This window comes from Sphaerodactylus townsendi, linkage group LG01 (genome assembly GCF_021028975.2).
Source record: "Sphaerodactylus townsendi isolate TG3544 linkage group LG01, MPM_Stown_v2.3, whole genome shotgun sequence".
Classification (NCBI taxonomy): Eukaryota; Metazoa; Chordata; class Lepidosauria; order Squamata; family Sphaerodactylidae; genus Sphaerodactylus; species Sphaerodactylus townsendi.
In genome coordinates this window covers 162,825,533-162,838,889 of record NC_059425.1, presented here as the reverse complement: position 1 = coordinate 162,838,889, position 13,357 = coordinate 162,825,533, and the positions used below count along the sequence as shown (strand labels likewise).

The 13,357-nt window shown below is 48.1% G+C and overlaps 1 protein-coding gene across 1 annotated transcript; it reads right to left on the bottom strand.

Moving 5' to 3' along the window:
• Nucleotides 1–1,521: 1,521 nt before the first annotated feature.
• LRATD1 (LRAT domain containing 1) lies at nt 1,522–3,736 on the bottom strand. Its single transcript, XM_048498794.1, has 2 exons — nt 3,514–3,736; nt 1,522–2,820 (listed from the first exon to the last, which is right to left on the bottom strand). The coding sequence occupies exon 2, from the start codon at nt 2,781–2,783 to the stop codon at nt 1,893–1,895; it is 891 nt and encodes a 296-aa protein (XP_048354751.1). The 5' UTR covers nt 2,784–2,820; nt 3,514–3,736; the 3' UTR covers nt 1,522–1,892.
• Nucleotides 3,737–13,357: the final 9,621 nt, after the last annotated feature.

The following is a 13,357-nucleotide window of genomic DNA, read 5'->3' as shown; positions in this document are numbered from 1 at the left end:
CCCACCCTTAGACGCATTTGCTGAGAAACAAGTACCCCACTCCACTCCACGGGATTTCTTTGCAAACGTTTGGCCATGGGAGAGCAGCAGGAAAGAGTTCTCCTGGTTGAAAGGAACATATGCACTGGAAAGAAACATATATGTGTTTTGTTTTAAAGACTGGCCCAGGCCTCAGGGAAATCGCCGGCCCTTGATTCCTGCCCCCACATCCCCCTAAAAGGGCAGCAGCAAGGTTTTGCAGCGGTAACCAGCACAGAGAACAGGCAGAAACAAAACATAAAGTATTTAAAACTGTGATCCCTTCCAGCAAAGGGGGAGGAGGCATCAAAGACTTTCAACTTTTTAAAAACAGCCCTGTTGCTATGAAATTAATTTCACCTTAAGGCTCTCTGCAGTTCGTTTTGTAACAAAACAAAAAGGAGGGTGGTGTCTGAAGAAATCATGGCTTTCTTCACCCCCTTTCTTCATCACTTGCTCTACCCATTGGGGTACGTTGCTTAAACTCCTCCACCCCCAGCTCCATGTCTTACTCTATCTCTCTGGCCAGTGTGAGCCACTTGATTACAGGCTTTGTCACGGAGATGGCAGCATCTAATCTGAGCGAATAATCTCCAGGCAGCTAGAAGGAGAGCCCTCTTTGCGTTGAAGACTCTTTCCAGCTACAAGGAGCAATAGAGCCGATGCATTCAAAGACAAATGGCCAGATCCCAAGCAACAGCCAGCAGGTTCAGCATGAAACGCCTCTTCCTTCACCCACCCCTTTGCTTCATAATTTGACACGAGAGGATACCTCTGACATTCAGATTAATTAACAGGGGGGAAAAACCCGACTCCTTCCTCTCCCTGTGTTTAAAACATTTTAAAATCACCCATGAGCATGTCCTAAAGGGAGAAGGGGGAAATAATTAGTTTTAACCTTTTTTAATGCACACACAGGGTCTCTCTCTCTCTCTCTGTGTGTGTGTGTGTGTGTGTGTGTGTGTGTGTGTGTGTGTGTGTGTGTGTGTGTGTGTGTGTGTGTGTGTGTGTGTGTGTGTGTGTGTGTGTGTTAAAGAGCAACTGTATCTTTCGGGAAGAAAATCCCACCATGCTTGGCAGGGGTTCCCTATGAGCAAACATGGACAGGTTGAGGCTGTAATCAAATATCCCTGATTTTTGCAGATTCTTTGGGCCTCTCGAACTGATGGGCGGTGCAGCCCCATGCAGTCTGAGCCCACTGATTTCATACAAAGTTCAATGGGTCACGACTCTGCATAGAAGTGCACTGATCTTAGGGCAGAGGTTCAGCCCGCAAAACCTCGCTCCTCAATAAACTGTGGCGGTTCCCCACAGACCCAGCCTTTCTGCCTCTGTCACAGGCAACTGAACGAGGGGGCCAAATCTGCCCCTTTCCCCCTTTCCAAATTGCACCCATCCGCCCCCCAAGCAGCTCAAACAGCATCCCAATCACACCTCCGTGGGAAAACACAAGCATCCTCAGGGATGAAAGCCTCGGATGTTCCAAAAGGGGGGAGAAAAAAATCAATTTGATATTTTATTAAGCACGCTGGGAAGCTGGATCAACACCGGAGTAACTGGGGCCAAAGGCTCGACTCCCCCGCCCCCCCCAGATCGCCCCTCCCCCCAGTCTCGGCTATTATTACTTATGATTAGTCAAAGGCGCACCAAACACTGGCCAATGGGAAGGGGAGGAAGAATGCTGGTTTCGTTTGGGAATGTTGCCATGGGGTTTTTCCTCTCCACGGGGAGACGAGTGAGGGAAGGGGGCAGCCCGCCACGTGGAGAGGCGGAGGGCTGCTTGTGCGCGCCCCCAAGGCTGGTCTCTCCCCGCGTCCCTTCCTTTCTCTTACAAAAAAAGGAGAGATCATGTGTCAGATTGGTTTCCGAAAGGATCACTCTTTGTGATCCACCAGGGCCAGCTCTTGGATCACCCTCAGTTTGCTGCTGGCGTCGATGCGGCGCTTCTCCCTGATGAGGTCCTCCAGGCTGTGGAAGCGCCCCGTGTGCACCTTGCCGTCGGCCAGGTGGATCTGGAGATAGTATTGCTGCTGGGGCTGCGCGCCCGAGGCCGGCTGGAGCTCGCCGCCGGCTTTGAACTCCCGTTTGCCGAAGCGGCACCAGGCGGCGAAGCTCTCCGAGTTCGTCCAACAGATCTCCGGGCTCTTGAGGCCCAGGTGGCCGCAGGCGTTCTGCACCACCAGCTCGGCCACCAGGGGGCGGTAGCGGTACCAGCTACTCACCACCCGGCCCACGTTGCCCGCGGGCGCCTCGTACAAAGTGTCCTGGCGGATCTGGCCCTGGCGCAGGTGGATGATCTGGCCGCTGCCCACGTAGACGGCCCAGTGGGGGGGCGGCGGCGGCGGGTCGGAGGGGCCCAGGTAGAAAAGCTCCAGCAGGTCCCCCGGCTGGCACAAGGCGGGCAGGGCCGAGACCGGGTAGACGCTCAGGTCCCCCGCCTGGGGGTCGCCGCTGACTTTGGAGAAGATGCATTCCTGGCCGCGGAAGGCGGAGAACTGAGGCTCGCTCAGCACCAGCTGCGGCGGGTGGTGGTGATGGTGGTGGTGATGGTGATGGTGGTGGTGGGTCGGGGTCTCCCGGGCGGGGCTGCCGGGGCCCTTCACGCCGTACTTGTCCGCCGGCCCTCGCTCGTCCAGGTCCTCCTCCTCATCCGAGAAGAAGTACGCCACCCCGACGCGCAGCTCGTCCTTCTCGATCCCCGAAGGGTCCCCGGTCGGCAGCTCGCTGTAATTCAGGTGGGTGATGCGATCCAGTTGATTTCCCATCAATGCCAGGGCGACGCGGGAGCAGGGATCGCGGGATCTGAGAGAGAGAAAAGAGGCGGGGAAGACGCAAAGTGAGGGAGATTAAAGCCCGGGGAAGGACTCAGGCACACCGACACATTCGCACGCACGCCCCGCTACACAAAACCGGGCGCACCCGAGAGGCGTGAGGTGGGGTGTGGAGGCTCCAGGCCTCATCCTTGCAACAAGGAGCCACGGCTCTTCCGCGATTCCGACATGCTTCCCCCCCCCCCCCCGCACTCATGCCCACCCCGGTCTATCTCGCTGCAGGGCTACTCCCCGGCAGCCAGATGTTGCAGCTCCCCGGCTGGCTGGGTTGTACGGCTCCCGCTAGGGCTGTCCCCGGAGACTGGCGGTGCGCAAAGGGCTGCTCCGAGGTCACTTCTCGGGTCGCCACCGGACCTGCCCACGGAGTGCAAGCAGGGCAGGCACAGACTCGGAGAGTTTCTTTCCTTTGTTACCAGCTGTCGGTTGCCTCCACCCTTTCTCCAGAGAGAGAGAGAGACAGCCACACTGCTGGAGGCGGCCAGGGACGATTTCTGCTCCGGATCGGGGGGCTGTGCCCCTCTCCCTTACTCCTGGCCAATGAGAGCATCCCCTCCACAGCCACAGCTGCCCAGGTGGTGACCTTCTTGGAAAGCTCAAAGCATCCCGAGCCTGGTCCGTTGGGGGGTGGGGAGATCAGCCGGGGGTCCCCCCTTTTTTTGCGTACCCGGAATCGTCCAGATCCTGACAAAGCCCCCTAACTCCTTCAAAGTCGTCTGGTCGCCATGCGTGCCGCGGTGGGGAGGGAGGAGGCGTCGGGTCCGGCCCTCCGCGGCCACCGCAGGAGTCCCCGCCGTCCGAGCGCTGGCACGGCCGCCTGCCCCTCGCGCGCCTCCTTCACCTGGCCGGGCCCGCTCGGCTCTGAGCTCCCCTCGGTCGCTCCGGGGAGGCTTCAAGTAGCAGCTGCTCCGGGTTGGGAAAGCCCCGCCCTTGGAGCCGCTCATTGGCTGCTCGGCTCTGCGTTTGGCAGGCGGGTGCCGGCCTCTGGGGTGTCAATCACCGTCACCAGAGTGGGAGTCCAGACACCCTCCGCCTGCTTGCCTTTGGCAGCAGGAGCGCAGCCGAGGGGCGGCTGAACCCTCCAAGCTTCGCTGGGGTCGTTGGGTGCCCCTCCAGATGCTCCACCCAGGGATGCACATAGTGCGCGAAACTCTGCAGGTTCCTGTGGCTGGTGTCATTTTTAAGCCTTCTGTTGTACCTTCTGAAGAAAGGCTGGCTCGAGAATCCTTCGCCTGTGTTGAACTGATAGGATGAAGGCAGCAGCGTCGTCCAAGCGGTGCTAAAATGAATGACAAGAATGCCCTTTGGGAACAATGGGAGATGCTGGAACGCCTGCTGGATGTAAGGGGAGCCAGGAAGGCTGATTTGCTCAGTTGAAGAATAGTTTGAAGAAGGGGAATTTGCATAGATGCTCCGCTTGTAAGGAGTCTCAAACCGGCTTACAAACTCCTTCCCGTCCTCTCCCCACAAGTGACACCATGTGATGCAGGTGGGGCTGAGAGAGTTGGGAGAGAACGGTGACTAGTGCAAGGTCCCCGAGCAGGCTTCATGTGCAGGAGTGGGGAAACAAATCCACTTTACCTGATAAGAGTCCACCTCTCTTGACCACTACACTGTTCTGGGCCTGGAATGAGAGTCATCAGAATGGAACGATGGTTCCTGGGAGCAGCAGAAGTGTGTTGGGCCTGCAACAACAGCTCCCTGACTGGAAAGATGGTGCCTGGGACTGAAAAAATGGAATGGTGGTCTCTGGGGTTGAAATCATTAATCTGCAACTGTAACCACAAACCTTAGAGTGGAACGAAATACTTTTTTGTTGGGTTGTTTTTACCATCAAGTTGCATCCATATGGTTTTCAAGGCAAGAGACGTTCAGAGGTAGCTGGCCATTACCTGCCTCGTTTTTCTTGGTGGTGTCCAAATGGGCTGACCCTGCTCAGCTTCTGAAATCCGATGAGATCAGGCTAGCCACGTCTGAGCTGAACTACCTTACTGTTTAAATAACATTTCTGGAGACTGTGTAATTGCTCCTGAATCAGCAGTAGTTACCTTGCTTGTCACCTGTTCTGTTTTCTTCTAGAGTCCTGGTATTGGTATCAGCCACCTCATTCTGCACTGTTGACAAATATAAATCTTGCCCTCTTCCCTCTTGCTTTTTTTGTCCTCACCCCCCACCCCCCCCACCAACGTCCAGGTCTGCTTTCTTTCTTAGATGAAGATTTTAATATGTAAATCTTTATAGCACTTCCAGCTATATGCCCCTCTTGGCAAGTATTTTGACTGCCTTTAGTATCTTAAGTAAAGGAGAACAGTTTTCTGTTTCCTGTCTTGCCTGTGACGGGTCCATAACCTTTTTGAGCCTATAGGTAGCTTTGGAATTCTAAGGCCCCTTCCGCACACGCAAAATAATGCATTTTCAAACCACTTTCACAACTGTTTGCAAGTGGATTTTGCCATTCCGCACAGCTTCAAAGAGCACTGAAAGCAGTTTGAAAGTGCATTATTCTGCATGTGCAGAATGAGCCTTATAGAGGTTGGTGGGCCCAGCCACAAAATGGCTGCTGCAAGAGGTGGAGAAAACTACAAAATGTCAGGTAGTGAGGTTCTTTTTAAGTGAACACGTTCTCTCTCTCACACACACAAACACACTCACTTGCATACATACATCTTCTCTTCAGTCACACGGTGAAGATCCTTGTGTTGTGTTGGCAGCAGCTGGCAAAAGAAAGCTTTTTAAAAACCTGTACTAGTAATCAGATCTCTTGTGGCCCAGCAGAAGGCTTGCTGGGCAAAAGCCCCGCTCTTCAGCTTCTGTAAGCATTCGGCAGACACCAGGAAAGGTGTCTGTGGTTGTCATGACCCATGTAAGCATTCAATGTTCTGTGCACGTAACCACTTTCTGCATGGGTTTTATTCAGGACTAAAACCTAAAAGACAAAACGATATAAAATAAACATTATTTTAATTCAGCCTTTTCATTATAGGAATAATGGAACAAAATTGATGCAGCAAACAAAGTATGAACGGGAAACACAATAGATCATCTCTCAGAGTTCAGGTAAACATTGGTTCTTGCTTGCAACACTTTGTGTTAAGGCCTACTTCTCTAGTTTATGAAGGGATAGGAGGACTCTTCTCATCCCCGTTCGAAAGGCTTCAACAAGACTGTAATCTGCAGCTCAAAAAATATCGCTCCGTCATTCCAGTTGCAGAATATTTATTCTACTCTCAGGGACCATCATTCTACCCAGGAGGCTGTTATTCCAATGACAGAACACTGATTCTAGTCCCAGAAGCTGTGATTCCATGACAGAATGATTGCATCTTGTACTACTCCTGGGGGACTGTCATTCTGATCCCAAAACACTTCTGCTACTCCAAGGGATTGTCATTCCACTCTGGAGGTTTTAGTTCCCACATTTTCATTGCAGCTTTTGTGTGCTGTACTATATTTCAGTGTAGCCCATGCAAATTAGTTGGCATTCCTGGCTCTGGTTGCATCCAGTGGGCATTCCAGCATCTAAGGAGCAGCAGTGGTGTAGGAGGTTAAGAGCTAGTGTGTCTAATCTGGAGGAGCCTGTACACTCCCACACACGCCAGCTGGGTGACCTTGGGCTAGTCACAGCTTCTCGGAGCTCTCTCAGCCCCACCTACCTCACAGGGTGTTTGTTGTGAGGGGGAAGGGCAAGGAGATTGTGAGCCCCTTTGAGTCTCCTGCAGGAGAGAAGGGGGGATATAAATCCAAACTCCTCCTCCTCCTCCCCCCAAGAGGCATTCTTGTTATTTGTTTTAGCACATCCTCAAGCAGCTCCTCAGGCAATTTTTTGGAGGCAGATAAGTGTGACTTGCATTTCTCTGGCTGCTACCACCCATGGTTAGAGATAGAATGGAGGGGTCTGGTCTTTAGAGCTTGCTACTATCGCTCAGGATCTGGTGGGCTGCATAGGTGCTGCCCCAGTGCTTGGGGAGAGTAACTGGCCATGCGGTAGAGCATTTGCTTTTGATGCAGGATGTCCTAGGTTCAGTCCCCAGCATTTCCACTGAGAAGGATTGGATAGAGCAAAATTTGAGGTCTGTAGCATTTTCAAGACCAGCAAAAATTTCCAAGGTGTAGGCTTGTGCGAGTTGAATCGCACTTAATTAAAAGAGTCAGGTAATGAATGATGTAAAAGGTCCAAGAGATCTACTGCCTTATGGAGTTGGCAATACTGAACTTAGTAGACCAGTGGCTGACTTAGTATAAAGAAGAAGAAGAGTTGGATTTATATCCCCCCTTTCTCTCCTATAGGAGACTCAAAGGGGCTTACAAACTCCTTTCCCTTCCCCCCTCACAACAAACACCCTGTGAGGTAGTTGGGGCTGAGAGAGCTTCGAATAACTGTGACTACCCCACGGTCACCCATCTGGCATGTGTTGGTGTGTTGAGGCTAATCTGAATTTCCCCAGATAAGCCTCCACAGCTCAGGCGGCAGAGCGGGGAATCAAACCTGGTTCCTCCAGATTAGAGTACACCTGCTCTTAACCACTACGCCACTGCTTCTCCCCATACAAATCAGTTTATATGAAGCTGCCTTATACTGAATGAATCAGACCCTTGATCCATTTGAGTCAGTACTGTCTACTCAGACTGGCAGCAGCTCTCCATGGTCTTTCACGTCACCTACTGCCATGTTGTTTACTAGAGATGCCAATTATTAAACCTTTCTGCATGCCAAGCAGATCCTGTGCCACGGAACAGTGGCCCTCCCTCCATAGCCAGCAGAAAACCTGGCAGAATCCAATCCCTGGATTCAGTGACTTCGCTGGAATCTCCATGAAATAGACTCCCTTGTCAGCCTGCCGTACTACAGGTCTGGCAGACACAGGTTCATATCTCCACTCTGCCATGAAGCTTTCAGGACGGCCTTGCAACCACTCGTACTGTCTCACCTGAACCTGCCTCACAGGGGTGGTTGCAAAGATCAAATGGAGAAGGCAGAGGCGTAGCTAGGCCAAACTGTGCCCGGTGCGCATTTTATATTTTCCGCCCCCCCCCCCCCGCGGCACCCCCTCTTCCTCTCTTCCCCTCTTCCTTCACTTAGCTTAGTGCCGTGGTGGCGAACCTTTGACACTCCAGATGTTATGGACTACAATTCCCAGCAGCCCCTGCCAATTGGCTATGCTGGCAGGGGCTGATGGGAATTGTAGTCCGTAACATCTGGAGTGCCAAATGTTCACCACCACTGCCTTAGTTCCTTTCCTTTTTGAGAACTTTTTCAGGCTGCAAAAGCCCTGTTCTCAGTAAAAGCAGCCTGATGGGAACTATACTTCCCAAGAGACCTTGTGAGCCCCAAGGTCTCCTGGGAACTGTAGTTCCTCAGGGCATTTTTACTGCCCCCCCATCCCCTTGTAGCTTCGCCACTGGGAGAAGGGAACATATACTGTCCTGACCTCTTTGGAAGAAGGGCAAGATTAAAACAAAAACATGCAAAGTAAATACATGCAGGCATTCCTACGACTGCACTCAGAGTCTCCACTGTGATCTCCATGAGATGATCACTGTGTTGGTGGCCTGCCGTTTGCCTGTCCTTGCAGTCCTCGGCCAGCTTCCTTGATCACGTCTACCCTGAAATGGATTCCGGTCTCCTAGCTGAGCAAGTGGTTTGAGGATCAGAGCTTAAGCAGTGTCTTGTTTGTAATTAGTTTCCTGTGTCAGTTGCTTTCTCTTGTGGTATCAGTGGATAAAATGCCTTTGTATATGGCTGGCATCTCATCAGACGCTTGCTTCGTTTAGATTACTCTTTAATTAACTTTAGAACCACCAGCATCAGTTCATCCTCAGCACCTGATGATGCACGCAGCTGCCAAAGAAACAGACTGGTTTTTTCTTTTAGTGTCAGGGTGGTTCAAGTCACATACCTATCAGCTCCTGAGACAAATGGGCTGCTTACTTGTTAAATTAGTCGTGTATTTTGGTTTGCAAGACCCCTCTTCTCATCCCACAGCGTGTGTGTTTACTTGGCATTCTGAAGCAAGTAGCGTTTCGGTGATATGGATCCTCTGAGTTGCTAATTTAAAAAAAAAACCCTGTTGTAACCCTGGAAATGAATGTCTGATTGCAATAACAGGACTCATTCCTCTTGCCTGTTATCTGTTTATTCAACTTGGCAAATCACAAATGGGGAGGAAGATAAAAACAGGCCCACATGATTCATTCGAGCAGTTACTACCCATCCAGTACCAAATCCAAGGCATCTTTACTTGGAAGAAAGTCCCATTAAAATGAGCATCATGGGCTAGGCACCCCAGTTCAATCGAGAATAATTTCAAGTGGGGTAGGATTTCCAGTGCCGACTAACAGTGCAATCCTACACTGGCTTCCTTAGTATCCTAGTTGGGTATATTTAGTGGGGCTTATGCTCAGGAGAGCGGAATGGCATTGCTAAATTGTGGCAAGCTGTCCTTGCAGTGCTTCTTGATATGTGCATGTTCATAAACAAAGGTTCACCAGGGCTCAGATTTCGTGCGATCATGATCAAAATGTACAAACTATTTGAGGAAAGGGATGAAGAAAATTCTCTCTGATTCTATACTAGCAGAAAAAGGGTGCCGCAACTTAACCAGCTGTGAAATAGGAATGAAGAAACCCTGAGCATGGGATGAGTTCTCTCCTTGCTCACAATAGCAGTTACTAATTCAGCGATATTTTAATCCGCCTCAGAGTAAATGCTTTCAGGCAGACAAGCCCTGACATTTCCCTACTTGGAAGTTAATAACTGAGGTTATTATATATCAGGTCAGTGGGGAACTATCTCCACACCCACAAAACAGGAAGCAAACCAAGATGAATTGGATTGCTGTGGAAGGGATGCAGGAAGACACACACAGCCTTGTTCCTTGCTGGTTCTTTTGATTGCTACTGTCTTTCACTCCTGTTGTATTTTTACATGTTCGCTATTTAATTTGTTAATGGCAGTTCACTAGTGTCATATGATTTTGTGACTTGTTTTTAATGGTAGTATGTTGGTATACTCAACTGGTTGCTTTTTCACCTTAACTGTATCTTGAATATGAGCAGTTTCCCCCCTCCAGTTAGTGCTAAGTTTAAATCAAGGTTGGCTCCTGATTATTTGATTTCAAAATAAGTGATCACCATTACTATATAGAAAGTGGGATTTCTTCTTCTTCTTCTTAAGAGGTAGTTATAGGGTTGCCAAGCTCCAGGCAGGGTCTGGAGATCTCCTGGAATTATAGTTGATTTCCACATTACACCAATAGCCTTTTATTTTTTTTCTGAAAAAAAATATTTCACTTCTAGAGAAAATGACTGCCTTGAACATGGACACTCTACCCTACTGACATCCCATCCCTATGCTCCCTAAAGCACACGTTCCCAGACTCCACCCTCAAACCTCCAGGTATTTCTGAGCCTGCAGGTGGTAACCCTAGGTAGTTCATTCAACTTACCTATCTCTCCTGACAATTTTTCTGGACTTCAGTGCTCATATTCCTTAAGAATTTAAGCATCAGTCAATACAATCCTTACCAGAATTGATCCCCTTCTAAATCCATTAAATTAAACGGATATAACTCTGTTTAACATTGCCCTGAATATTATCTAGAATTTTATAGATATTACCAATAGCTCACAGTGTGTATTCTAGTAGGTTAATTGGGGGGACGTTCTGCTGTGATTACAGAAATGGCTGCTACCTACACTTCACTTTGACAGTGAACTGACCAATTCATATATTTCATATTGGGACAGCCATGTGGGGTTGTGTGTAAGGAAATAATAATGTGTGCCTTGAATAACGTGGCACTGTTTCCCTAGGTTGAATCTAATCCTCCAACTTCAAATCATGATAATCATTATGATACTAGCAATAAAGCCGATCTTAAAATGACATAAAATGGGGTCCAGACAGGAGGGAGTGCAGGCAGGGGAACCCCTCCCCCCCAGGGGAGTGCCCCCACACCAGGCCCTTTCCTGCCCCAGCCAAACTTACCCGAGGCTGCTGCTCCTCACCCTTGCCAGGTAGGTCCTGCTTTTTGTCTGGGGCAGTGGGAGGGTGGCGGCAGGCTAGGTGGCGAGAGCATGAGTCCTGCATGCCCACTGGTTGAGGTTATGTCATCGGGACATTACATCCCTTAGCAGATTATCTATAAGGATGTGCCATCTACTAACAGTAAAGCTCATTGTATGAACACATACAGTGGGTTCTATAAAACTGTTGGTGGGTTAACGACACACATTGACGGTGCCAAGCCCTCCTCCCTTTCCTCCCTCCTTGGCCCCATGTTGCCATCTCCCTCTTCCTTCTCCTCATGTTCCTGGATCCCTGCTTCTCTTCCATGATGCCTGTATCCCCACACAACAGTTAATAGTGCAGTTGCAGCCTCCAACAGTCGATACCCTCCTACAGGGAGTAGCTAATGCCTTCACCTTCTCCTTCTCAGGCAGCTGGAGACAGTACATTGACTGTAATTATTCAGCAGTGGCTCAGAGGGGCATGCATGCGAGAGAATAACCACCACATTCCGCTGCTTTGTTTGGGTTTTTTACCCATTCTGTGTAAGACCCACCCCAAGCTGTGTGTGCATGACAATTGGCTGGAAGCGAGTCATCGCCACCACGGCAAGCCTTTTATATAATAGGATTATATATTTGAAGATTTAGGGGTACTTGAGACAAAGCAAACTGTCTAATAAAGAATTATTGCTAGCCTCTTTTTGTTCTTATTTTTTTTGCTAATACAGATGATGATGGAATTCCAGGTATTTATTTATTGATTGCTTTATCAAACAGATCAGACTTTGGCCATCATCCAGTTACCACCCCACCGATACAGCCAGCATAATAATTGTTCTTTACATTACAAAATGAGATACTCCCTCTATTTTTATGATGTATCACCAAGGCTTATTTCTGAAGTCCTTTATTTTTCTCATGAGTCTCTTTGTCAGATCCTCATTGAATCTTATTGGCAGTGGCTGAAAGAGAAAATTTATTTTTGATAAGATTACTATTTTGAGTACTGACATTTTTTCAAATTAGAAAAATACCAGCTTTCTCCATTGTTCCATTAATGGCAGCATCCCCTTATATGTGTCATAGTTGTATTTATAAAGATATTGAACTTTTTTCTTACTAGATATCTCTTCATGTTTCATACAGCCTTATCTCTTGCCTGCTAAGGAAAATCACTTAATATTTCTCCTCTTGTATCCTTATTCAAATTTAACCCCTACATTTCTGTTCTTAGTCACTGTATTGCCAGCCAGTCATCCTTGAGACATTATTATTTGGCTAGTTAGCATATCTATTTATTTTTGTTGTGTGATTTGTAATCGACATCTCCTTTATCATTCTTTTTTACCAGCACTGCCAAAATTTCGAAGGCTAACATACATGCAAGGGGTAATAACAAGTATCCTACCTCAGATGAATTCTGCTTTGAATATGGCTTTGTGATCTGAATTGTCCGTGGAACTTCATATATATTCTTTTATCCATTTTGGTAGATTTTTTTCCAGATTGAGTCATATTATATAAGCCATTGACCTGTTGGAATATATGCTGTCTATTATAGATAGCAGTGGCTGGGATTTATATTGCTAGCTTAAAAAGAAAATAAAAATCCCATACTACAGAGCAGCTTTAAAAGTGTGAGGTAGAAAAACCTACTCCATGTTTTCAGAAGCTTGCATATAAGATGGCTTGAAATACCACAGCTAATGTATCTGGGTTAACAACATGGCAGTGATTTCAAGGCAGAAGATACAGCTTTCATGTTTCTAGTAGGAATACTTAATTCCTCTCCAATATGAAGCCTTACTGGAATATGCCATTCTACGCCATTCTGTCCATACTATCAAATATGCATTTGTTGTAGCTCATTTTTGGATTGGTACGTTCCAGATTTTTAGTGTGAGGGCTTGAATGTGAACTATCATTGTCCAAGGGACAACAGTCATGGAACATGTATGAAATGTGCATAAAATGTGTATCAAAATGCACATGCATACACAGTTCACAAGATCAGTGGATCTTCAGAAGGTTTTGGAATGATGCAACAGACCTACAGAACATTGTACAATCAAATGTGACATTTATCTAATCCTAGTTATCAGTATGTGCTAGATTCATCACACAAGGCAATAAGTAAGCATCATCACAGCATATGTCAGTGTCTGAATGGAAAAACATGCTCCTTTCTTCTGAGGAGGTGTACAGATTCCTCTTAAAATGGAATGTAGCAATCTTAAAGTATATACTTCACATGACAAACATAATTTGATTTCATAGAGTGATGTGCTTGGTTGGTTTCGTTATCCCCTCGTGTAAGTTTCATGTGTATTTGAGAGACTGAGCACTGAATTTTCAATTATTTTGTTAGGTGTTCTATTTTATGTTATACCCACGAGAAGTGTGCATTTGGGTATGCTGAATTGAAAAAAACCTGGAAAAGCTGTTTTGGAGTGGGGCATTGTTTGTTTTTGGCCAAAGAAGAGGTACAGTGGTAATGGCGC